The sequence below is a fragment of the Oncorhynchus mykiss genome, chromosome 9 (assembly GCF_013265735.2).
Source record: "Oncorhynchus mykiss isolate Arlee chromosome 9, USDA_OmykA_1.1, whole genome shotgun sequence".
NCBI lineage: Eukaryota > Metazoa > Chordata > Actinopteri > Salmoniformes > Salmonidae > Oncorhynchus > Oncorhynchus mykiss.
The window spans coordinates 17,195,611-17,223,158 of NC_048573.1; the positions used below are offsets into that span (position 1 = coordinate 17,195,611).

Here is a 27,548-nt window from a genome sequence, read left to right on the forward strand (position 1 = left end):
CATTCCCCTATCATTTCTTGTAACCATATTTACTTTGTTTGTTTATGCATTTCTGTGAATTACTTAGTTAGTAAATAAATGATTTAAGACAATTGAGGTATGGATGACTCATAGTGAAGACTGGGTTCGTGCAGATAACCAACAATTTACGACGTTTGGAATGAGACTACATGAGGTAAAGTAAATAATTCATTAATTCGAAGACTAATTGATCAGATAAAAATATCTATTAGGAAATTATAACTTTAATCTGAATATTTTCCTTGGTGCCCCAACTTCCTAGTTAATTACAGTTACATGATTAAATCAGTTTAATCGCGTGATACTAATTACAGAGAATCTTTGATAAAAACGAAGTCTTCAATTTAATGATAGTAAAGACACGACACCTGCATGCTTGCCTACCTGTGTATGACCATTGTCTGCCTGTGACCACGATTCCTGCCTTCTGCAAAGGCAAAATAAACACCTGATGCGCTCTGCGCATGAATCTACACCTTTTTCTCCCTGAGTATTCATTACAGAATCCACAAGAACAAATAGGAATAGGTGACAGGCAGCAGAGAGCATTGGTGGAAAAAGTATCCAATTGTCATACTTGTGTAAAAGTAAAGATACCTTAATAGAAAATGACTCAAGTGAAAGTCACCCAGTAAAATCCTACTTGAGTAAAAGTATAAAAGTAATTGCAAAAATATACTAAAGTATCAAAAGTGAAAGTATACATAATTTCAAATTCCTTATATTAAGCAAACCACACTGCACAATTACATTTTTTTATTTTATTTACAGATTGCCAGGGGCACACTCAGACATAATTTACAAACACAGTGTTTAGTGAGTCTGCCAGATCAGATGCAGTAGAAAGTACATTATTTTCTTTAGGAATGTAGTGAAGGAAAATACAATTTGTCAAAAATAGAAATAGTACCCAATAAAACTACTTAAGTTGTACTTTAAAGTATTTTTACTTAAGTACTTTATACCACTGGCAGAGAGACCAGGTGCATCATTGTGCATAAAAAAAACAGTGGAGACATGTAGCTCAAGAAGCTCATCTATTGATCTTGTTTAAGGACAATACAGTTATCTAGATTAGCCTACAACACAACAATGCAATGAATAATTGCATTATTGTTTTCAAATTATTCCAAAATTCTACTCTAGGCTGGAAAATGTTATTTAAATAACGGTGCAAAAACTCTGTGATTTGAATGTTTCATTCCATTTGTATCAGTTGCAGGTCTACTCTCAAGAGTTCATAAGGTCTAGTAAGGCACCTTAGCAGGCCAGTCTGGCTGTATTTTAACGTCTTAATACTAAGATGCTCTGTCTGTTGCTTGTCATCCTTCTCCCATATTGTCCTATAATAATGTGGCTACATATGCTCCTGGTAGGAGCAGTTACTCAGGAAAGCTTAACATGCTCTCATAGCCATGGGAAGTAGGGGTGCAGCACCCCCTGAAAAATCTCCTAAATATATTTACAGTAGCAGTAAAACATTTGGACACACCTAGTCATTCTGGGGGTTTAATTCCTTTTTTTGCAAATTTCTACATTGTAGAACAATAGTGAAGACATCAAAACTATGAAATAACAAATATGGAATCACGTAGTAACCGAAAACGTTTTAAATCAAAATATATTTTATATATGATATTCTTCAAAGTAGCCACCCTTTGCCTTGATGGCCGCTTTGCACACTCTTGGCATTCTCTCAACCAGCTACATGGTCACCTTGAGTACATTTCAATTGTGCCTTGTTAATTTGTGGAATTTCTTTCCTTCTTAACACATTTGAGTCAGTCAGTTGTGTTGTGACAAGGTAGGGGTGGTATACAGAACAGTCCTATTTAAATACCAAGTCCATGTTATGGCAAGAATAGCTCAAATAAGCAAAGAGAATTGACAGTCCATCATTACTTTAAGACGTGAAGGTCAGTCAATCCGGAAATTGTAAAGAACTTTGAACATTTTTTCAAGTACAGTCTCAAAAACCATCAAGCGCTATGATGAAACTGGCTCTCATGAGGACCGCCACAGGAAAGGAAGACCCAGAGTTACCTCTGCTAAAGAAGATACATTCATTAGAATTGACCTCACCTCAGAATGCAGCTGTAACGATCTGGGTGTAGTGGGTGTGAAGTCAGGCGCAGGAAGCAGAGTTCAGGGGAGTGCTTTTTAATGCACTAACGGCGAACACAAGCCACCCCACAAAACACAGGGCGCACAACAAAACAAATGCCCCAAACACAGGGACTTAAACAGTCCAGCAAAACCCCATGAAATGGGAAACACGTAAACCTCATTCGTTCACACAAAACAATCCCGCACAAAGAGCAGGCGGGCCTCCTGGTAATTATAGCCCGACTAATCAGCCTAAACACAAAACAGGTGAAACCAATCAACAGAAAGGGGGAAAAGGATCAGTGGCAGCTAGTAGGCCGGTGACGACGACCAACGAGCGCCAACCGAACAGGAAGGGGAGCCACCTTCGGTAAGAGTCGTGACAGCAGCCCAAATAAATGCTTCACAGAGTTCAAGTAACAGAAACATCTCAATATCAACTGTTCAGAGGAGACTGTGTGAATGAAAAAAAAAAACATTTATTTCACCTTTATTTAGGTAGGTAGGCTAGTTGAGAACAAGTTCTCATTTGCAACTGCGACATGGCCAACATAAAGCATAGCAATTTGACACATACAACAACACAGAGTTACACATGGAATAAACAAAACATACAGTCAATAATACAGTAGAAAAATATGTCTATATACAATCTGAGCAAATGAGGTGAGATAAGGGAGGTAAATGCAAAAAAAGGCCATGGTGGCGAGGTAAATACAATATAGCAAGTAAAACACTGGAATTGTAGATTTGCAGTGGAAGAATGTGCAAAGTAGAATTAGAAATAATAGGGTGCAAAGGAGCAAAATAAATAAATAAATACAGTAGGGGAAGAGGTAGTTGTTTGGGCTAAATTATAGATAGGCTATGTACAGGTGCAGTAATCTGTGAGCTGCTCTGACAGCTGGTGCTTAAAGCTAGTGAGGGAGATAAGCGTTTCCAGCTTCAGAGATTTTTGCAGTTCGTTCCAGTCATTGGCAGCAGAGAACTGGAAGGAAAGACGACCAAAGGAGGAATTGGCTTTGGGGTTGACCAGTGAGATATACCTACTGGAGCGCGTGCTACAAGTGGGTGCTGCTATGGTGACCAGTGAGCTGAGATAAGGCGGGGCTTTACCTAGCAGAGACTTATAGATAACTTGTAGCCAGTGGGTTTGGCGACGAGTATGAAGCAAGGGCCAACCAATGAGAGTGTACAGGTCGCAATGGTGGGTAGTGTATGGGGCTTTAGTGACAAAACGGATGGCACTGTGATAGACTGCATCCAGTTTGTTGAGTAGAGTGTTGGAGGCTATTTTATAGATGACATCACCAAAGTCGAGGATCGGTAGGATGGTCAGTTTTACGAGGGTATGTTTGGCAGCATGAGTGAAGGATGCTTTGTTGCGATATAGGAAGTCAATTCTAGATTTAATTTTGGATTGGAGATGCTAAATGTGATACCTAAATACCTAGGTATTTGTAGTTGTCCACGTATTCTAAGTCAGAGCCGTCCAGAGTAGTGATGCTGGATGGGCGAGCAGGTGCTGGCAGTGATCGGTTGAATAGCATGCATTTAGTTTTACTTGCATTTAAGAGCAGTTGGAGGCCACGGAAGGAGAGTTGTATGGCATTGAAGCTCATCTGGAGGTTAGTTAACACAGTGTCCAAAGAGGGGCCAGAGTATACAGAATGGTGTCATCTGCATAGAGGTGGATCAGAGAATCACCAGCAGCAAGAGCGACATCATTGATGTATACAGAGAAGAGAGTCTGCCCGAGGATTGAACCCTGTGGCACCTCCATAGAGACTGCCAGAGGTCCGGACAACAGGCCCTCCGATTTGACACACTGAACTCTATCCGAGAAGTAGTTGGTAAACCAGGCGAGGCAATCATTTGAGAAACCAAGGCTTTTGAGTCTGCCAATAAGAATGTGGTGATTGATAGTCGAAAGCCGTGGCCAGGTCGATGAATACGTGAATCAAGCCATCATGGATGAATTGCTGCAAAGAAACCACTACTAAAGGACACCAATAAGAAGAAGAGACATGCTTGGGCCAAGAAACATGAGCAATGGACATTAGACGGGTGGAAATCTGTCCTTTGGTCCAAATCTGGTTTGCGCTTAGTTGGACTATCATTTGTTTTTCAACAGGACAATGATCCAAAACACACCTTCAGGCTGTGTAAGGACTATTTGACCAAGGAGAGTGATGGAGTGCTGCATCAGATGACCAGGCCTCCAAAATCACCTTAACTCAACCCAGTTGAGATGGTTTGTGATGAGTTGGACTGCAGAGTGAAGGAAAAGCAGCCAACAAGTGCTCAGCACATGTGGGAACTCCTTCAAGACTGTTAGAAAAGCATTCCTCATGAATCTGGTTGAGAGAATGCCAAGAGCGTGCAAAGCTGTCATCAAGGCAAAGGGTGGCTACTTTGAAGAATCTCAAATAAAAATTATAAATTGATTTGATGAATAGTTTCTTGGTTACTACATGATTCCATGTGTGTTATTTCATAGTTTTAATGTCTTCACTATTATTCCACACTGTAGAAAATAGTAACCCTCTGGGTTCTCTATTGTGTTTTAGGTCAGGGCGTGACTAGGGGGGTTATCTAGTATTTTGTATTTCTATGTTTGTTGGTGAGAATGGTTCCCAATTAGAGGCAGCTGTTTATCGTTGTCTCTATTTGGGGATCATACTTAAGTTGTAATTTGTTCCCACCTGCTTTGTGGGATATTGTTTCAGTTAGCGTCTGTGTGCGCACTGTACTTCACGTTCGTTGTATGTTTGTTGGTTTTTGTAGTTTCACTTTGAGATAAAGGATACGGAGCTTTACGCACACTGTGCCTTGGTTCACTCTTTATAATATCCCACCAACGCAGGACCAAGCAGCGTGTTATGAAGATAAAGGACTTTTGGACATGGGAGGAAATCCTAGGAGGATGCGAGACCCTTCCTTGGAGTGAATCGCCAAGGAAGATGGAAGGACAGCGACGACGCCGGGGTCCTTCCATGGGGATACCGGAAGAGGGATACCGGAGAGAGGTGTTGGCAAGGAGCATGCTGCAGAGCAGGCGTGCTGAAGAGCATGTCTTCAGTCCGGTGCCACCTGTGTCGGCTCCACGCACCAGGCCTCCAGTACGCCTCCCCAGTCCAGTACATTCTGTGCCAGTTCCCCGCACTCGCCCTGAAGAGCGTGACTTCGGTCCGGTGCCACCTGTGTCGGCTCCACGCACCAGGCCTCCAGTACGCCTCCCCAGTCCAGTACATTCTGTACCGGTTCCCCGCACTCGCCCTGAAGAGCGTGACTTCGGTCCGGTGCCACCTGTGTCGGCTCCACGCACCAGGCCTCCAGTACGCCTCCCCAGTCCAGTACATTCTGTACCGGTTCCCCGCACTCGCCCTGAAGAGCGTGACTTCGGTCCGGTGCCACCTGTGTCGGCTCCACGCACCAGGCCTCCAGTACGCCTCCCCAGTCCAGTACATTCTATGCCGGCTCCCCGCACTCGCCCTGAAGAGCGTGACTTCAGTCCGGTGCCACCTGTGCCGTTGGGGAGGTGATGGAGCTGTTGGAGGAGAGAGAAAGGAGAGAAATGTTAGTTTGGTATGTTCTGCACCACATTTGGCCTGAAGAACATATCTGCACCCCACACATCTTTAAGGTCCCTCAGTCGTTGTCACGGGAATTTCATAATTCCTATATGTGTTCATTAACCAATTCAAATAAAATCACTCTGTTTCTAAAAATGTGTAAGATCCTTATTTGCATACAATAGACAGGAATAGTCTTATCAAAATTAAATAATAGTATTTATTCTCGGAGCGCGCTGCCATAGAACCAGAAACAACAGTTTATATATAAAATATGACGTCATTGGTTATAGAATGAATCTCCTCCTCTCGACCAAGACAAAGCAGCTTCAAAAGTTTATTCCAACCCACTAGCGCACACTCCTGACACACACACACTATATCAAGATTAACTTCTGAAGTCTCACCCTTATCTATCATTGCTTAACAGACAGTTCCAGATACGGAAAACCTGGAGAGGCTCTCGCTGTCTTATTTAACCGCCACAGAGTTATAGCTGAGTGGGTTCAAACATAGGTTAATGACCCTCTTTGCTTACTTAAGACACACACAACACATTGGTGTTTATTATGTTTAATTACTCCTTGTTCATGCTACATAATCTCTTATGAACTAACATTATTAATCAGATATTGTAAAACAGGGTAGAGTTGAATTAGTTATAGTTCTATTTAAATGTAGACATTGTTTAGTCATTATTCATAAAATTCCTATCAGTCGTGCAGTGAATTTCAAACACAGAATCATAAAGACATATATTTTTAACCTGTAAGCTTATGTGAGAAGCTGATCCATCAAGTCAATTAAGGCATTCTAATGATGTCATCTATAATTTTCAAACATTCAGTAACTTTTTGATATTTTGCTGACAGTATAAAAGCAATATGAACTAGATGAGACAATGGCCTGTGGTTAAATGTTTATTTTATTCCAGGTCATCAGTTTGCATTGCGTTACTGTCATTCCTCCTGTAACATCAAAGACTAGCTAGCATGATACTCTTTAGTCACTATATGGGTTAAGAAAATGACAAACTGAAAAACAAGGGGGTGGGAGAGGGAGTTCTGTGGGCTTATTTTAAGATATTCTTCGAAGAGGTAAGGTTTCAGGTAGGACTCCACTGTCCTAGTTTCACCATTGGGGTGCCTGGACAGAGAAGAGCCTCAAGGTAAAAAATGGGCCAGAAATGCCAAGGCAATTTCTGGTCCCAGTCTGCCCCTGGAGGTCAATTTCAGTCTGGTGTCCTATTTTAAACACTGACATGGAAAGAAAAAGTGAAAGCTGAAAGCAGCTGTAAGAAATAGCGAGCGAGCAGACTTGGCTCACTTGCTAAGTCAGATTCATAACTCACTTCACGGCATAGTGATAGCAGCAGTTGAAAGACAAGATGGGGAACAGCAAAACAACCCAATGCCAGAAGAAAGAGAAGCAGGAGAAAGAGAAATGTTATGACCCCGGAGACAAGACGCTCAAGTTTGTGAACAGAGATGATGACATTAGTAAGATTTTCATTAGTTTAAGACGTTAGACAATTGAAGAGTAAATTAAGCTAATAATTTGTTCTGCATGCTATGTTACCCTAATGACAACTGTGGCAAGAACTAAAGAGTTTACTTTAAAAATTTAATAGAAGCTTATAGGTTTACATATCAGATACATGTTGCATATGGGTCGTTCTTCAATTGCTGTGGCATTTGCGTCACTCGCCTTTGCAACCATGAAAAACCATTTAAAATGACAAATAACTACAAATGTTTTTGTTCATATTGAACGGCTTATCAATGACAAAATATTATAGACAATTTATACTGCAGCATTTAATGTTCTGATGGGTAAGCAAATTAGCCTGTCCCAGCAGTGACTCAGTAGAGTTTTATGGTATTTATCTATTATTTTTAATGCTAGAAAGTAAACAAGTATTTCATACCTTGTATATGTCAATTCAATCAATTAGGGGTATTACAATATTATGCTGATTCTACAAATATAATATGTCTTTAAGTTTGTCGTAGGTGTTAACGCTTTGAAAATCCCTCATTACAAAGATTGAGCATTCCCCCCAGCGGAAAACTGTTATTGGGGGAGGGGTCTATATTTAAAATAATTATTAGCTATTCGTACCCATTTCGTATGTCATACAATTTTAGGATTTGATTGGACATTTGGTGTGTCTAAATTCAAAGTGACAATTGACGATTTAAATGAAAGGAAATGACATTGTAAGCAAAATGATTAATCGTATAACTTTAGTAAATCATTTTTCCTAGGTTATAACCTTAGATATGAGCATCTGTGACCTCCATTACAGAAAATGCTAATTTAAAGGGAATACCAGTAGGTAAAATTCAAAAGAGAAACGTATTGTTTGTGCTGTGTTTCAGTTGGCGGGGTTATATATGAGTCTCTGAGGGCAGAGATGTCCTGTGGTCACGCTGTCACCCCAGAGTCATTGACCGGATGGTGCCTAAGCCTACTCGACAAGGTAGGCTACTTATGCAGCTAGGAACTCTGGAAGAAAACAAGCTCCGACTGGGAAAATTCGTTTTGAAAGGTCATCCAACTCGGAATTCCAAGCTGGGAACTTGGGCCTCTTTTTCGAACTCTGACTTTCTGACCTCAAAATCACTGGTCATTATTTTCCCAGTTTTTTCCCCCAGTTGTCTTCAGCGCACTATCTGTCTTCAGCCATTATTGTATGACAGTACAGGCATGTGCACAGATAGAGCACTGGGGATGCTGGAGCACCTGCCCCTTTCGCCTAGGGACATCAATTGAGTATAGCAGTCGCCATACTCCAGCTCAACACCAACAATTTAAAATAAAAATACTTGATATACAGTCAAAAGTTTGGACACCTACTCATTCAAGGGTTTTTCTTTATTATTACTTTTCTACATTGTAGAATAATAGTGAAGATATCAAAACTATGAAATAACACACATGGAATCATGTAGTAACCAAAAATGTGATAAACAAATCAAAATATATTTTAGATTCTTCAAAGTAGCCACCCTTTGCCTTGATGACAGCTTTGCATACTCTTGGCATTCTCTCAACCAGCTTCATGAGGAATGCTTTTCCAACAGTCTTGAAGGAGTAGCCACATTTGCTGAGCACTTGCTGGCTGCATTTCCTTCACTCTGCGGTCCAACTCATCCCAAACCATCTCAATTGGGTTGATCTCAGGTGATTGTGTAGGCCAGGTCAGATGATGAGGCACTCCACCACTCTCCTTGGTCAAATAGCCCTTACACAGCCTGGAGGTGTGTTTTGGGTCATTGTCCTGTTGTATTGCTGCAGAATGCTGTGGTACCCTTAATGGTTAAGTGTGCATTGAATTCTAAATAAATCAAAGACCATGTCACCAGCAAAGCACCCCTACACCATCACACCTCCTCCTCCATGCTTCACGGTGGGAACCATACATGCGGAGATCATCCGTTCACCTACATTACAGCTCATAAAGAAACGGCGGTTGGAACCAAATACCTCAAATTTGGACTCATCAGACCAAAGGACAGATTTCCACCGGTCTAATGTCCATTGCTCGTGTTTCTTGGCCCAAGCAATTCTCCTTCTTATTGGTGTCCTTGAGTAGTGGTTTCTTTTCAGCAATTCGACCATGAAGGCCTGATTCACGCAGTCTCCTCTGAACAGTCAAAGTTGAGACGTCTGTTACTTGAGCTCTGTGAATAATTTATTTGGGCTGCAATCTGAGGTGCAGTTAAGTCTAATGAACTTAGACTGCAGCAGAGGTAACTCTGGGTCTTCCTTTCCTGTGGTGGACCTCATGAGAGCCAGTTTCATCATACCGCTTGGTAGATAGAAGTATTGAGGTTTTGCTCACTTGAGGTAGAGTACCTTATGATCAGCTGTACACCACACTATCTACCAAGATAGTTCCCATCTATATTATTCATAGCTGTCTATTTACGACCACAAACCAATGCTGGCTCTAAGACTGCACTCAACCAGCTGTATAAGGCCATAAGCAAACAAGAAAATGCTCATCCAGAATCGGTGCTCCTAGTGGCCGGGGACTTTAATGCAGGCAAACTGAAATCAGTTTTACATCATTTCCACCAGCATGTCACATGTGTAACCAAAGGGGGAAAATCTCCACACACAGTGATGCATGCAAAGCTCTCCCTCATCCCCATTTGGCAAATCTGACCATAATGCTATCCTCCTGATTCCTGCTTACAAGCAAAAACTAAAGCAGGAAGTGCCAGTGACTCACTCTATACGGAAATGGTCAGATGACGCGGACGCTACGCTACAGTACTGGAATACGTTCCGGGATTTATCCAATAGTATTGAGGAGTATACCACCTCAGTCATCGGCTTCATCAATAAATGTATCAACGACATCGTCCCAACAGTGACCGTACGTACATATCCCCAACCAGAAACCATGGATTACAGGCAGCATCCACATTGAGCTGCCGCTTTCAAGCATCGGGACACTAATCCGGATGCTTATAAGAAATCCCGCTACGCCTTCAGACGAACCATCAAACAGGCAAAGTGTCAATACAGGATTAAGATTGACTCCTACTCTGATTTTCGTCCGATGTGGCATGGCATGAAAACTATTACAGACTACAAAGGGAAACCCAGCCGTGAGCTGCCCGGTAGCACGAGCCTACCAGATGAGCTAAATGCCTTTTGTGCTCGCTTCAAGGCAAGCAACACTGAAGCATGCATGAGAACACCAGCTGTTCCGGACGACTGTGTGATAACGCTCTCTGTAGCCGATGTGAGCAAGACATTTAAACAGGTCAGCATTCACAAAGCTGAAGGGCCTGACGGATTACCAGGACGTGTACTCAAAGCATGCGCGGACCCTAGGACTAAGCACTGCCCTCTGCAACTGGATCCTGGACTTCCTGACGGTCCGCCGTGGTGGTAAGGGTAAGCAACAACACATCTGCCATACTGATCCTCAACACTGGGGCCCCTCAGGGGTGCGTGCTTAGTCCCCGCCTGTACTCCGTGTTCACCCACAAATGTGTGACCAAACACGACTCCAACACCATCATTACGTTTTCTGACGACACAACAGTGGTAGGCCTCATTACCGACAATGATGAGACAGCCTATAGAGAGGAGGTCAGAGACCTGGCAGTGTGGTGCCAGGATAACAACCTCTCCCTCAATGTGAGCAAGACAAAGGATCTGATCGTGGACTACAGGAAAAGGAGGACCGAACAGGCCCATCGACGGGGCTTTAGTGGAGCGGGTCGAAAGTTTCCTTGGTGTCAACATCACCAACAAACTATCATGGTCCAAACACACAAAGACAATCATGAAGAGGGCACTACAACACCTTTCCCCCCAGGAGACAATGTGGCATGGGTCCCCAGATCCTCAAAAAGTTCTACAGCTGCACCACTGAGAGCATCCTGACCCTTTGCATCGCCGCCTGGTTTCACAACTGCTCGGCATCTGACCGTAAGGCACTACAGAGGGTAGTGCGTACAGCCCAGTACATCACTAGGGCCAAGCTTCCTGCCATTCAGGACTTATATACTAAGCCGTGTCAGAAGAAAGCCCTAAAAATTGTCAAAGACTCCAGTCACCCAAGTCACAGACTGTACTCTCTGCTACCGCACATTGAATAGTATTGGAGCGCCAAGTCTTGCTAGTCAGCTTTCTACCCCGAAGCCATAAGACTGCTGAAAAATTAATCAAATGGCCACCCGGACTATTTACATTGACACCCCCCCCCCCCCCCCCCTATCTATGCATAGATAGTCACTCACTGGACTCTACCCACATACACTGCACTGACACTCCAACAAATAAAGAAATGTCCTCTCATTGTCAACTGCGTTTATTTTCAGCAAACTTAACATCTGGAAATATTTGTATGAACATAACAAGATTCAACAACTGAGACATAAACTGAACAAGTTCCACAGACATGTGACGAACAGAAATGGAATAATGTGTCCTTGATCAAAAGTAACAGTCAGTATCTGGTGTGGCCACCAGCTGCATTAAGTACTGCAGTCCATCTCCTCCTCATGGACTGCACCAGATTTGCCAGCTCTTGCTGTGAGATGTTACCCCACTCTTCTACCAAGGCACCTGCAAGTTCCCGGACATTTCTGGGGGGAATGGCCCTAGCCCTCACCCTCACCCTCACCGCAACGATAAACACAAATCCGACCATCACCCCTGGTGAGACAAAACCACAACTCGTCAGAGAAGAGCACTTTTTGCCAGTCCTGTCTGGTCCAGCGACGGTGGGTATGTGCCCATAGGCAATGTTCTTACCGGTGATGTCTGCTGAGGACCTGCCTTACAACAGGCCTACAGCTGGACTCTTCGTGTCTTAAAGTAATTATGGACTGTCCTTTTTCTTTGCTTATTTGAGCTGTTCTTGCCATAATATGGACTTGGTCTTTTGCAAAAAAAGGCTGTCTTCTGTACCACCCCTACCTTGTCACAATACAACTGATTGGCTTAAACACATTAAGAAGGAAAGAAATTCCACAAATTAACTTTGAACAAGGCACACCTGCTATTTTTTAAATATTGTTTTTAATTTAACTAGGCAAGTCCGTTAAGAACAAATTCTTATTTACAATGACGGCCTAGGTACAGTGAACTGAACTGTCTTGTTCAGGGGCAGAACAACAGATTTTTACCTTGTCAGCTCGGGGATTCGATCTAGCAACCTTTCGGTTACTGGCCCAACACTCTAACCACTAGGCAACCTGCCGAGAATCATTCCAGGTGACTACCTCATGAAGCTGGTTGAGAGAATGCCAAGAGTGTGCAAAGCTGTCATGAAGTGAAAGGGTAGCTACTTTGAAGAATCTCAAATATAAAATATATTTTGATTTGTTTAACACTTTTTTGGTTACTACATGATTCCATGTCTTCACTACTATAGACAAAATTAAGAAAAACCCTTGAATGAGTAGATGTGTCCAAACGTTTGACTGGTACCGTATGTTTTCCAGTTTGTTGAAATACTTTGCAAATGCAACTTATTTCTATGTGAGAACCAAAATGGTCTTTTCATTATTTTCCCAGACGCTCTTATCCAGAGCAATTTACAGTAATGAGTGCAAACGTTTTTGTACTGGGCCCCCGAGGGGATTGAACCCACAAGCGTAAAAGTGATCACTTGAAACATGTCCCATAGGCTACCCTAGATTTAGAGGTTATTTGGCAACTTTCGTTGGGAATGATACAAACCTTCGAATGTCTTAGAAATCAAAACATATATGGGCTGCATGATGTGACTGTAGGCTATTGATTTTTCTTTAAAGCTTGCCTCAGGCTGCACACACTGTTCTCTCCTCAAGTGATCATCAGACTACTCTCAATGTAATATTGTCTTTACTAATATGTTAAATTAGTTTCGATTTAGAATGGCCCATTTTCAAATTCACTATTATAGATGAACTCTGAAACCCGCCATGCAAAATCAATGAACCAACAGCATCGTCTCCCAGACTCATGAATAGAAACTTCAGTGTAGCATAAGATAACCAGTCCATCCAGTAAGCATACAGACCACACTCAAAGGTGATTACTAGAATTTGTTTAATTTTTGAATTTAGGCTAGACCAATTAAAGACATATTAAATCAGTTTTTTTTTAATGCTTTTCTGCATTGCGTAATATGCATTGTATAAAGAAGAGCACAATCATTATTTTAATCGTTTTTTTTTTCAAGGCTTGGGCACACATATAGGCCTATGCATACAGTGCGTTCAGAAAGTATACAGGCCCTTGACTTTTTCCACATTTTGTTATGTTACTCTAAAATGTATTAAATATATTTTTTCCTCAAATTTACACACAATACCCCTGTCGTGACTGGAATATCATTAAATGTTTGTAACGGCAGATCTCCTCTTCGTCTGAAGAGGAGTAACAGGGATCGGACCAAAACGCAGCGTGGTAAGTGTCCATAATTATTTATTACGAAAACAACTGAACACTCGAACAAAACAAAAATAACGTGCATCAACGAAACAGTTCTGTGTGGTGACAAACACTGACTCGGAAAACAAATACCTACAAACCAACAGTGAAACCCAGGCTACCTAAGTATGATTCTTAATCAGAGACAACTAACGACACCTGCCTCTGATTGAGAACCATAGGCCGAAACAGAAACCAAACATAGAAAATCAAACATAGACTGTCCACCCCAACTCACGCCCTGATCATACTAAATAAAGACAAAACAAAGGAAATAAAGGTCAGAACGTGACAATGTTAAGACTTATTTATATCAAATCAGTTCTCTAGGTTTGATTATTACGGGATTAAACTAATCATGTAAACATTCAACGAGGAAGTCAGGGCACCACGGGAAAATGTTTACAGAGTTATTATTTCCCGAATATAACTCTTCAGATATTTTCATATCTTATCGATTACAGTCTTCTATTAATGATTATTACCTCTGTCTGTCTCATTCTGAACGTCATAACATTTAATTAAAATGGCTTAATTATTCATTTACTAACTAACTAAATAATCACAGAAATACATAACAAAGAGTATAGTTATTGGTTACTAACACAATGCAATAAAAAGTCCCTAGTGGGCTAAACCAATCTGATGGCTTGGCAGACAATGGAAAGGGGTGGTGACAGGTAAAGAGCAGGAAAGACAGAATGGATCCACAATACACAGTTAATAATTATACTAATTGAAATGCTAATACTTAGCACATGAACGGCCGCTCATTTGAAAATAATTGCAATGTACATATTTACGCCCGTATGTCTTGTTGTCTCTATTTTGAAATCGCAGGTCCATCTGCTGGGGAGTCAGTCGACAGAAAATCTCTGGTTGTGTTTATAATGGTTACATCAGGTGTACCAATGGTCGTTGCTGGGAGAAATGTTCTTGAGAATGGATCTTTCCGAGTACCATTGTTCTTAGAGTTGGTCTGTTAGAATAGATGGTTCCGCGGTTGTCGGTATTCTCTGAGAATACCGACAACCGCGGAACCATCTATTCTAACAAACCAACTCTAAGAACAATGGTACTCGGAAAGATCCATTCTCAAGAACATTTCCAGCTGCAGGCCGGTTGTTTGACGGCCTAGAATTTCACACTTATTCTGTAGTGATCGATAGTCTCAGAGTTTAACCATTTCCAGCCATGTTGCCAATGCGCCACACTGTCTGGTCTTGTCCTTTGGTAATAGAGTTGTAGCCATTTCAACGTGGGGACTCCTAGTCCTTACGTTCTTTGACTTAACCTCTTGAACCTCTGGGGGCAGTATTTCATTTTTGGATTATTTTTTTATTTTTTTTTTTATTTCACCTTTATTTAACCAGGTAGGCTAGTTGAGAACAAGTTCTCATTTGCAACTGCGACCTGGCCAAGATAAGGCATAGCAGTGTGAACAGACAACACAGAGTTACACATGGAGTAAACAATTAACAAGTCAATAACACAGTAGAAAAAAGGGGAGTCTATATATACATTGTGTGCAAAAGGCATGAGAAGGTAGGCAAATAATTACAATTATGCAGATTAACACTGGAGTGATAAAAGATCAGATGGTTATGTAAAGGTAGAGATAGAGATATTGGTGTGCAAAAGAGCAGAAAAATAAATAAATAAAAACAGTATGGGGATGAGGTAGGTGAAAATGGGTGGGCTATTTACCAATAGACTATGTACAGCTGCAGCGATCGGTTAGCTGCTCAGATAGCAGATGTTTGAAGTTGGTGAGGGAGATAAAAGTCTCCAACTTCAGCGATTTTTGCAATTTGTTCCAGTCACAGGCAGCAGAGAACTGGAACGAAAGGCGGCCAAATGAGGTGTTGGCTTTAGGGATGATCAGTGAGATACACCTGCTGGAGCGCGTGTTACGGGTGGGTGTTGCCATCGTGACCAGTGAACTGAGATAAGGCGGAGCTTTACCTAGCATGGACTTGTAGATGACCTGGAGCCAGTGGGTCTGGCGACGAATATGTAGCGAGGGCCAGCCGACTAGAGCATACAAGTCGCAGTGGTGGGTGGTATAAGGTGCTTTAGTGACAAAACGGATGGCACTGTGATAAACTGCATCCAGTTTGCTGAGTAGAGTGTTGGAAGCAATTTTGTAGATGACATCGCCGAAGTCGAGGATCGGTAGGATAGTCAGTTTTACTAGGGTAAGTTTGGCGGCGTGAGTGAAGGAGGCTTTGTTGCGGAATAGAAAGCCGACTCTTGATTTGATTTTCGATTGGAGATGTTTGATATGGGTCTGGAAGGAGAGTTTAGAGTCTAGCCAGACACCTAGGTACTTATAGATGTCCACATATTCAAGGTCGGAACCATCCAGGGTGGTGATGCTGGTCAGGCGTGCGGGTGCAGGCAGCGAACGGTTGAAAAGCATGCATTTGGTTTTACTAGCGTTTAAGAGCAGTTGGAGGCCACGGAAGGAGTGCTGTATGGCATTGAAGCTCGTTTGGAGGTTAGATAGCACAGTGTCCAAGGACGGGCCGGAAGTATATAGAATGGTGTCGTCTGCGTAGAGGTGGATCAGGGAATCGCCCGCAGCATGAGAAACATCATTGATATATACAGAGAAAAGAGTCGGCCCGAGAATTGAACCCTGTGGCACCCCCATAGAGACTGCCAGAGGACCGGACAGCATGCCCTCCGATTTGACACACTGAACTCTGTCTGCAAAGTAATTGGTGAACCAGGCAAGGCAGTCATCCGAAAAACCGAGGCTACTGAGTCTGCCGATAAGAATACGGTGATTGACAGAGTCGAAAGCCTTGGCAAGGTCTATGAAGATGGCTGCACAGTACTGTCTTTTATCGATGGCGGTTATGATATCTTTAGTACCTTGAGCGTGGCTGTGGTACACCCGTGACCGGCTCGGAAACCAGATTGCACAGCGGAGAAGGTACGGTGGGATTCAAGATGGTCAGTGATCTGTTTGTTGACTTGGCTTTCGAAGACCTTAGATAGGCAGGGCAGGATGGATATTGGTCTGTAACAGTTTGGGTCCAGGGTGTCGCCCCCTTTGAAGAGGGGGATGACTGCGGCAGCTTTCCAATCCTTGGGGATCTCAGACGATATGAAAGAGAGGTTGAACAGGCTGGTAATAGGGGTTGCGACAATGGCGGCGGATAGTTTCAGGAATAGAGGGTCCAGATTGTCAAGCCCAGCTGATTTGTACGGGTCCAGGTTTTGCAGCTCTTTCAGAACATCTGCTATCTGGATTTGGGTAAAGGAGAACCTGGAGAGGCTTGGGCGAGTAGCTGCGGGGGGGGGGGGGGGCTGTTGGACGAGGTTGGAGTAGCCAGGCGGAAGGCATGGCCAGCCGTTGAGAAATGCTTGTTGAAGTTTTCGATAATCATGGATTTATCGGTGGTGACCGTGTTACCTAGCCTCAGTGCAGTGGGCAGCTGGGAGGAGGTGCTCTTGTTCTCCATGGACTTCACAGTGTCCCAGAACTTTTTGGAGTTGGAGCTACAGGATGCAAACTTCTGCCTGAAGAAGTTGGCTTTAGCTTTCCTGACTGACTGTGTGTATTGGTTCCTGACTTCCCTGAACAGTTGCATATCGCGGGGACTGTTCGATGTTAGTGCAGTCCGCCACAGGATGTTTTTGTGCTGGTCGAGGGCAGTCAGGTCTGGAGTGAACCAGGGGCTATATCTGTTCTTAGTTCTGCATTTTTTGAACGGAGCATGCTTATCTAAAATGGTGAGGAAGTTACTTTTAAAGAAAGACCAGGCATCCTCAACTGACGGGATGAGGTCAATGTCCTTCCAGGATACCCGGGCCAGGTCGATTAGAAAGGCCTGCTCACAGAAGTGTTTTAGGGAGCGTTTGACAGTGATGAGGGGTGGTCGTTTGACTGCGGCTCCATAGCGGATACAGGCAATGAGGCAGTGATCGCTGAGATCCTGGTTGAAGACAGCGGAGGTGTATTTGGAGGGCCAGTTGGTCAGGATGACGTCAATGAGGGTGCCCTTGTTTACAGAGTTAGGGTTGTACCTGGTGGGTTCCTTGATGATTTGAGTGAGATTGAGGGCATCTAGCTTAGATTGTAGGACTGCCGGGGTGTTAAGCATATCCCAGTTTAGGTCACCTAACAGAACAAACTCTGAAGCTAGATGGGGGGCGATCAATTCACAAATGGTGTCCAGGGCACAGCTGGGAGCTGAGGGGGGTCGGTAGCAGGCGGCAACAGTGAGAGACTTATTTCTGGAGAGAGTAATTTTCAAAATTAGTAGTTCGAACTGTTTGGGTATGGACCTGGAAAGTATGACATTACTTTGCAGGCTATCTCTGCAGTAGACTGCAACTCCTGCTCCTTTGGCAGTTCTATCTTGACGGAAGATGTTATAGTTGGGTATGGAAATCTCAGAATTTTTGGTGGCCTTCCTGAGCCAGGATTCAGACACGGCAAGGACATCAGGGTTAGCAGAGTGTGCTAGAGCAGTGAGTAAGACAAACTTAGGGAGGAGGCTTCTGATGTTGACATGCATGAAACCAAGGCTTTTTCGATCACAGAAGTCAACAAATGAGGGTGCCTGGGGACATGCAGGGCCTGGGTTTACCTCCACATCACCCGCGGAACAGAGAAGGAGTAGTATGAGGGTGCGGCTGAAGGCTATCAAAACTGGTCGCCTAGGGCGTTGGGGACAGAGAATAAGAGGAGCAGGTTTCTGGGCATGGTAGAATATATTCAGGGCATAATGCGCAAACAGGGGTATGGTGGGGTGCGGGTACAGCGGAGGTAAGCCCAGGCACTGGGTGATGATGAGAGAGGTTGTATCTCTGGACATGCTGGTTGTAATGGGTGAGGTCACCGCATGTGTGGGGGGTGGGACAAAGGAGGTAACAGGGGTATAAAGAGTGGAACTAGGGGCTCCATTGTAAACTAAAACAATGATAACTAACCTGCACAACAGTATACAAGGCATATTGACATTTGAGAAAGACATACAGCGAGGCATACAGTAATCACAGGTGTTGAATTGGGAGAGCTAGCTAAAACAGTAGGTGAGACAACAGCTAATCAGCTAGCACAACAACAGCAGGTAGAATGGCGATTGATTAGGCAGAGAGGGTCGGATTAACTACACACAGAGCCTAAGTGCGGCTGGGGCCGACAGATAAAACATAAACAAGCAGAATGGATTACCGTGATTAATGGACAGTCCAGCATGCATCAGCTATGTAGCCAAGTGATCAGTGTCCAAGGGGCAGCGGTGGATGGGGCAGGGAAGCTGGACTGGCGAGTGTTATCCAGGTTAGAAAACTAACAATGACCAAATAGCTTGTAGCCAGTTAGCTGGTTAGCTTCTGGAGGTTCTTGAGTGTGTTCTAGAAATGTAAAGATAATAGCGGTTCCGTATCACATTGGGTGAGGCAGGTTACCGGAAGGTATAAACAAATAAAAAATCGAAAAGGGATAGAAAGTAAATATGGGTTCAGTGAGTGTTTGGGACGCGGCGATTCAGACGGTTAGCAGGCCTGTGCTAACAAGCTAACAGTTAGTAGACGGTGCTAAACACGGTAGCAGTTAGCGGACCGGGCTAAACAAGCTAGCAGTTAGCAGGCCGAATTTGCAAGCAAGGAGATAGCAAGGGCTAGAGAGTTAGCCTTTGGGGACGTCGCGATGGGGGGTATCTGTTTATTCCTCTTCATGCAGTGACATCGATGGACCGGTCGTGGGTCTGGATATTGTAGCCCAGGAGCTCAAAATGTTCCGTTTGCGATGGGAATCCGGGGATGAAAAATAAAATAAAATAATAAATAGGTCCGTTATGCTCTGGTTAGAGTCGCGTTGTTCGAACTGGCGAGAGCTTTCCGAGCTAAAGGTTAGCTGATGACCGGTTAGCTGAAGACCGCTAGCAATGTTTTGCTGAAGCTGGTAGTTCGTTGGCTAGCTTCAGTTGAGGGGTTCCAAGGTCCGAAGTAAATATAAATACTTTAGGAAAAATAGCTACGTTGGGTGAGGCGGGTTGCAGGAGAGTATTTAGAAGAAGTTGAGGTTCAGCAAAAAGTTTGAAAGATATGTGAAGAAAAAAAAAACGAAAACAAACGATATATACAAGGGACACAACACGACAATACGTCCTACTGCTACGCCATCTTGGATGAAAAACGTTCCCGTTTTAAACAAGATATTTTGTCACGAAAAGATGCTCGACTATGCATATAATTGACAGCTTTGGAAAGAAAACACTCTGACGTTTCCAAAACTGCAAAGATATTGTCTGTGAGTGCCACAGAACTAATGCTACAGGCGAAAGCAAGATGAAATTTCATACAGGAAGTGAGCCAGAGTTTGAATGTGCTGTGTTCCAATGTCTCCTTATATGGCTGTGAATGCGCAAGGAATGAGCCTACACTTTCTGTCGTTTCCCCAAGGTGTCTGCAGCATTGTGACGTATTTGTAGGCATATCATTGGAAAATTGACCATAAGAGACTACATTTACCAGGTGTCCGCTCGGTGTCCTCCGTCGAAACTATTGCGTAATCTCCAGGTGCGTGCATTTTTCCATTTTGTTCAGAGGAGAAACCAAACTGCCACGAGTGATTTATCATCGAATAGATATGTGAAAAACACCTTGAGGTTTGATTCTAAACAACGTTTGCCATGTTTCTGTCGATATTCTGGAGTTAATTTGGAAAAAAGTTTGCCGTTGTAATGACTGAATTTTCAGGTTTTTTTCTTAGCCAAACCTGATGAACAAAACGGAGCGATTTCTCCTACACAAATAATATTTTTGGAAAAACTGAACATTTGCTATCTAACTGAGAGTCTCCTCATTGAAAACATCCGAAGTTCTTCAAAGGTAAATTATTTTATTTTAATGCTTTTCTTGTTTTTGTGAAAATGTTGCCTGCTGAATGCTAGGCTTAATGCTATGCTAGCTATCAATACTCTTACACAAATGCTTGTGTAGCTATGGTTGAAAAGCATTTTTTTTAAATCTGAGATGACAGTGTTGTTAACAAAAGGCTAAGCTTGTGAGCCAATATATTTATTTCATTTCATTTGCGATTTTCATGAATAGTTAACGTTGCGTTATGCTAATGAGCTTGAGGCTATAATTACGCTCCCGGATACGGGATTGCTCGTCGCAACAGGTTAACTTCTTGATCCACCCATCCCGTTAGCGGGATCATTTCTCAACATCTGCTGAATTGCATAGTACCAAATTCTAATTAAATTACTAAAAATATTTAATTTTCATGAAATCACAAGTGCAAAACACAGTTTAGCTTGTTGTTAATCCACCTGGCGTGTCAGATTTCAAAACAGCTTTTCGGCGAAAGCATACCAAGTGTTTATGTAAGGACATCTCTCTCAGCAAACATTACAAACAGCTAGCAGCCAAGTAGATTGGTCACGAAAGTCAGAAAAGCAATAAAATGAATCGCTTACCTATGATGATCTTCAGATGTTTGCACTCACGAGACTCCCAGTTACACAATAAATGTTCATTTTGTTCCATAAAGATTATTTTTATATCCAAAATGCCTCCATTTGGTTGGCGCGTTATGTTCAAAAATCCACAGGCTCGAGTGGTCACGAACGGGCAGACGAAAATTCCAAATAGTATCCGTAAAGTTCGTAGAAACATGTCAAACGTTTTTCATAATCAATCCTCAGGTTGTTTTTACCATATATAATCGATAATATTTCAACCGGGACTGTAGCTTCTTCAATAGGAGAGAGAGAGAAAATGTCTGTTCCAAGCTGTTGTGCATGCAAACACTGCTGGCACCCAGCCATCCAATGACGCGATGTGCTTTCTCGCTCATTTTTCAAAATAAAAGCCTGAAACTATGTCTAAAGACTGGTCACAACATGTGGAAGCCTTAGGAAAATGAATCTGGTTGATATCCCTTTAAATGGAGCGAAGGCAGGCAATGGAACAGAGAGCTTTCAGGAAAAACAGCACTTCCAGGTTGGATTTTCCTCAGGTTTTCGCCTGCAAAATCAGTTCTGTTATACTCACAGACAATATTTGGACAGTTTTGTAAACTTTAGAGTGTTTTCTATCCTAATCTGACAATTATATGCATATTCTAGATTCTGGGCCTGAGAAATAGGCAGTTTCATTTCATCCAAACATCAAAATACTGCCCCCTACACTCAACAGGTTAATATAAATGTATACACTTCTGGGAAAAGGTTCGGTCCATGACGCCTTCGTTGTGTCTGTGCTCACGGACTTGGTTAACATCACATTACATCTTCTCACAAATAGTTTCATATTTAATCCTAGATTTTCCCCCACATTTGGATGTGACTCTGACAACTAGCACATTTTTACATTAAGATATACAGTTATGTTGTCCTAAGGTCTTTAGTTACATCACAAATTATTAACAAATTCGACAGGATTGTTCTTTAAATACCCACAAACAATTTAAAATGGTTGGAATAGAGAAATATTGTTACATTATTCAACCCTTTGACGTTACCGTACTGCAAAGTCGTTCTCATTGGTAACAAATGGATTCTCAACCTTCATTTTGGTCGAGTGGGGTAAAGAGTTTTAGGTATTTATGACCGTCATAAACCTGTTTTGGGAGAGAGAGAGGGGACTATGATCCTCATCAAAAAGGGCACCTCGTGACACCCCTTAATGACAAAGCGAAACAGGTTTTTAGAAATGTCTTACAAATAAAAACAGATTACTTATTTACATAAGTATTCAGACACTTTCCTATGAGACTCGAAATGGAGTTCAGGTGCATACCGTTTCCATTGATCATCCTTGAGATATTTCTACAACTTGATTGGAGTCCACCTGTGGTAAATTTAATTGATTGGAAAAGCACACACCTGTCTGTATAAGGACCCACACATGACAGTGAATGTCAGAGTAAAATCCAAGCTGTGTGGTCGACGGAATTGTCAGTAGAGCTCAGAGACAGGATTGTGTCGATGGACAGATCTGGGGAAGGGTACCAAACATTTTTGCAGCATTGAAGGTCCCCAAGAACACAGGGGCCTCCATAATTCTTAAATGGAAGAAGTTTGGAACCACCAAGACTCTTCCTAGAGCTGGCTGCCCGGCCAAACTGAGCAATCGGGGGAGAAAGGCCTTGGTCAGGGAGGTGACCAAGAACCCGACGGAAGCCACTCCTCAGTAAAAGGTACATGACAGCCCGCTTGGAGTTTACAAAAGAAATCTAAGGGACAGTCTGACAATGAAAAACAGGATTCTCTGGTCTGATGAAAACAAGATTGAACTCTTTGGCCTGAATGCCAAGCGTCACATCTGGAGGAAACCTGGCACCGTCCCTACGGTGAAGAATGGTGGTGACAGCATCATGCTATGGGGATGTTTTTCAGCAACATGGACTGGGAGACTAGTCAGGATCAAGGGAAAGATGAATGGAGCAAAGTACAGAGAGATCCTTGATGAAAACCTGCTCCAGACCGCTCAAGATCTCCGACTGGGGCGAAGGTTCACCTTCCAACAGGACAACGACCCTACGTACACAGCCAAGCCAATGCAGGGCTTCTCCATGCATCGCGCCAACAGAGATAAACACCTCTCTGGGAAGAGGAAGGGCAGCGGTGTATGATTCATGATTAACAACTCATGGTGTAATCATAACAACATACAGGAACTCAAGTCTTTCTGGTCACCCGACCTAGAATTCCTTACAATCAAATACCAAGAGAATTCTAGTCAGCTATAGTCACAGCTGTGTACATTCCCCCTCAAGCAGACAAAAAGACGGCCCTCAAGGAACTTCGCTGGAATCTATGTAAACTAGAAACCATATATCCTGAGGTTGCATTTATTGTAGCTCGGGATTTTAACAAAGCAAATTTGAGAACAAGGCTACCTTAACTCTATCAGCATATTGATTGCACTACCTACAGGGCCAATACACTCGACCACTGCTACTCTAACTTCCGCGATGCATACAAAGCCCTCCCCCGCCCTCCCTTCGGCAAATCCGACCACAACGTCATCTTGCTCTTACCATCTAATTGGCAGAAACGCAAACAGGATGTACCAGTGACGAGATCCATTCAACCCTGATCTGACCAATCAGAAGCCACGCTTCGAGATTGTTTTGATCACGCAGACTGGAATATGTTCCGGTCAGCCTCTGAGAACAACATCGACCTATACGCTGACGCGGTGAGTGAGTTTATAAAGAAGTGCATTGGAGATGTTGTACCAACTGTGACTATTAAAATATACCTTAACCGGAAACCATGGATGGATGGCGGCATTCGGGTGTCGTGGGTGTGGAGTCAGACGCAGGAAACAGAGAGTGCAATACTGTGCTCTTTAATGCACTAACGCAACACTGGGTGCTCAAAACCAAAATGCCCCAAACACGGGGGACGAAAATGGTACAGCAGAATACACGAACAGGAACAAACACGTTCCTCTACTACATAACCGAAGGTCACAATAATTAATCCTGCACAAAGAAAGCCCAACTAATGATTCACTAACAGGTGCTAACAATAAACATGCAAGGAGGGGGAGGAAAGACAATCAGTGGCAGCTAATAGGCCGGCGACAACGACCGCCGAGCGCCACCCGACCGGGAAGGGGAGCCACCCTCGGTCGGACTCGTGACAGAATCCCCGACCTGACAAGGTAAAAATCTGTCGTTCTGCCCCTGGACAAGGCAGTTAACCCACTGTTCCTAGGCTGTCATTGAAAATAAGAATTTGTTCTTAACTGACTTGCCTAGTTAAACAAAGGTCAAGTTTAAAAAATGAGTGCGGCAGTGCGTTGCTGCACTTGTTGCATGCACAAGCTACACACCAGGGGTGAGTTTGAAATTAATACTGCCTGTAGTAGGTTACTTTGAAGTTGTCTCGTGGTCAGGGACAGAGAAGAGGGCAACTGCTGTTTGACTGTTTGTCAGTAGCAGAACAAATTCAAATCAAGTAGCCTATAACTAGTTAGCTTGTTTTGACAGCATAGCCTAGCTAACTAGCGGATTCATCTAGCCTACATAAGCGATGATCAGATTACATAGTCGGAACTAAGAAACTGAAATCTACAAATTGTTAACTGGTTGTAGTTATACACATGCTTTTTTCATCCAGTTTGCAAGTCCGATATTTCAGTGTTTCCTAATTCCGATTAGCTTGTGAACGTGGTAATAGCACTCTACAGTAGTGGTTCCAGCAAACATACTTAATTAATTCCTTTCAATCTTTGGTTCTAGCTTGCTTAGCCTACAATGTGTGATGGGTGACTGTGTTTTTGCAGAAAAGTATGACCTAATAATGGAACATTTAGCAACAGGATCAGTTTAAAAGTGTGAATGAATTTGTATTTGGGGGGGGGGTACATTTAGCGTCTGCCCCACCAAAGGTCTATGCACTGCCTTGTGACAGTACAAACATTTATTTAAAATCAACCATTAACCTTTTCAGAATACTCAATTGTTCTGAATTTCTGAAGCTTATAACTTGCCGTCAAGATCAAGAACAAAGCTATTTGAATTTGAGTATTTTGTATTTCTCACCGCTGACCACAAACTGTATTTTGTAATTCCAGAAAAAGTGCACATTCATTTGCCCTGCATCACGTGAAGATGGTGAAATGTGTGGTGCCGAGTGGTCTTACACAGAAGTGCGTAAACTGGCTCTTCTGACTCCTGAGGAGATGAAGAAATTTGAGGAGACAATGGCTGACTTGGTTTCAGCCCAGAACTCTTACAAATCGGTCAGTATTTTCTGAAATTGTTTTATGCATTCAACTATCCAGTCATTCAAACTATCACTTTTCAAAGAACTGTGAGTATGCAATGTTGCAGGACAGAATCAAGCCTATTTAGTATTCATTTGTACTTATTATCCTACACACCCCACCTCAAACAAGTGTCCAGGCTGCAACTCATATGTTGCAAGGACTGACCTCTCCAACCTGAGAGTCCACTGCACAGTGTGCTCAGCAGAAAAAGGCCAGCTGTACGAGTTCTGCTGGCTGTGCCTGCAGCAGTGGAAAGGTTCACAACAGAGTTCTGACCACTGTGACAACGATGACTGCATGACTGATCTGGAACTGCTGAAGACCTGCCCTACTGTCACATTTGCTGATGTCCAGGGGGTCACCGGCTGCCCATCCACACGTGCCTGTCCCACCTGTGGTGTATTGTTAGAACACGATAAGACTGGCTGTAAAAATATAGAATGCAAGAATTGCAATAAAGAGTTCTGTTTTGTTTGCCTTAAGCTCACAAGTGAGTGCTTGAAGACCAGCAAATATTTCATAGGCTGCTCTGCTGGTGTGGCCCCCAGGCAGACTTCTATACCCTCATGGAGTGATAAATAAAGATTTTATCCAGGTGTACCACTTTCCTTCCTACGGGCACTTGAATTACTTACACTGATGCAGAACAGGCATAATAGCACAGAAATTGGCATGTATTAACACAAAAATATTATTGAAAATGTCTTGGTACCTTACTCAAATTGTGTATAAAGTCAATATGTGCAAGAATGTGTAATAATGTATTAGATTCTATAATGTTTCATGATTAACAATCCATATACTACTGATTATTATCTGATCTATTTCTGTTGTTTTATCTGTGCCTGAAACAAAAAGAAAAACGCAAATAGAAATAATAATAATTTCAAAAATGTAATCAATGGTCAACAGAAATGTTTGCCCCCTTAAAATAACCTGGATGTTTTAGAAAAAGTTTTATGAATGCGGTTGTTGTATGAGACATACATTTCTGATAATATTTCTATAATCATGTTATTGTCAACCCTAACCCTAGGTATTGTTCAAGGGGTCCTCTTCTAAATATGCTACCAGTATTGTGATATTGTTTCCTTTATCAATGATTTCCCACTGGGTACAAGAACAATGAATCATCAAACAAATACACATATTTAATAAGAGTTATATAATAATGATAATAATGATAGTATTAACAGAAATGATAGTAATAATAACACATTTAATTTGTATAGCGCTTTGCATGACTCAACACTTTTACATAAACCAGCCAAACAAGATCACATGATCCTTGGTGTCCACATCACCAACAAACTAACATGGTCCAAGCACACCAAGACAATTGTGAAGAGGGCACGACAAAACCTATTCCCCCATAGGAGACTGAAAAGATTTGGGTGGGTCCTCAGATCCTCAAAACGTTCTACAGCTGCACCATAGAGACTGGTTGCATCACTGCCTGGTACGGCAACTGCTCAGCCTCCGACCACAAGGCAATACAGAGGGTAGTGCGAACGGCCCAGTACTTCACTGGGGCCAAGCTTCCTGCCATCCAGGACCTCTATACCAGGCGGTGTCAGAGGAAGGCCCTGAAATTGTCAAAGACTCCAGCCACCCTAGTCATAAACTGTTCTCTCTGCTACCGCACGGCAAGTGGTACCAGAGTGCCAAGTCTAGGTCTAAGAGTCTTCTAAACAGCTTCTACCCCCAAGCCATAAGACTCCTGAACATCTAGTCAAATGGCTACCCAGACTATTTTCAGTGCCCCCCCCCCCACCCCCTCTTTACACCACTGCTACTCTCTGTTGTCATCTATGCATAGTCACTTTAATAACTCTACCTACATGTACATACTACCTAAACTAACTGGTGCCCCCGCATATGGAATCTGTATCGGTACCCCCCTGTATATAGTCTCGCTATTGTTATTTTACTGCTGCTATTGAATTACTTGTTACTTTAATCTCTTATTCTTATCCATACTTTTCTGAAACAGCATTGTTGGTTTGGGGCTCGTAAGTAAGCATTTCCCTGTAATGTCTACACCTGTTGTATTCAGCGCATGTGACTAATAAAATTTGAATTGATTTGACATGATGAAACAATATCCAATTTGTCGTGCCTTCAGAAAGTATTCATACCCCTTGA

General features: G+C 42.7%; 1 protein-coding gene across 1 annotated transcript; it reads left to right on the forward strand.

Moving 5' to 3' along the window:
* The first annotated feature begins 7,006 nt into the window (after positions 1–7,006).
* Positions 7,007–26,790, forward strand: LOC118966008 (potential E3 ubiquitin-protein ligase ariadne-2-like). The gene is made up of 4 exons (XM_036987482.1): positions 7,007–7,201; positions 8,084–8,184; positions 25,209–25,376; positions 25,533–26,790. The coding sequence occupies exons 1-4, from the start codon at positions 7,090–7,092 to the stop codon at positions 25,983–25,985; spliced, it is 834 nt and encodes a 277-aa protein (XP_036843377.1). The 5' UTR covers positions 7,007–7,089; the 3' UTR covers positions 25,986–26,790.
* The last annotated feature ends 758 nt before the right edge of the window (positions 26,791–27,548 follow it).

Bases quoted from the DNA above. Each gene is read 5' to 3' on its own strand.
- LOC118966008 (XM_036987482.1), top strand. From the start codon at position 7,090: ATGGGGAACAGCAAAACAACCCAATGCCAGAAGAAAGAGAAGCAGGAG. The intron at 8,185-25,208 runs GTAGGCTACTTA...TTGTAATTCCAG, and splicing joins GCCTAAGCCTACTCGACAAG to AAAAAGTGCACATTCATTTG. The intron at 25,377-25,532 runs GTCAGTATTTTC...ACCTCAAACAAG, and splicing joins CCCAGAACTCTTACAAATCG to TGTCCAGGCTGCAACTCATA.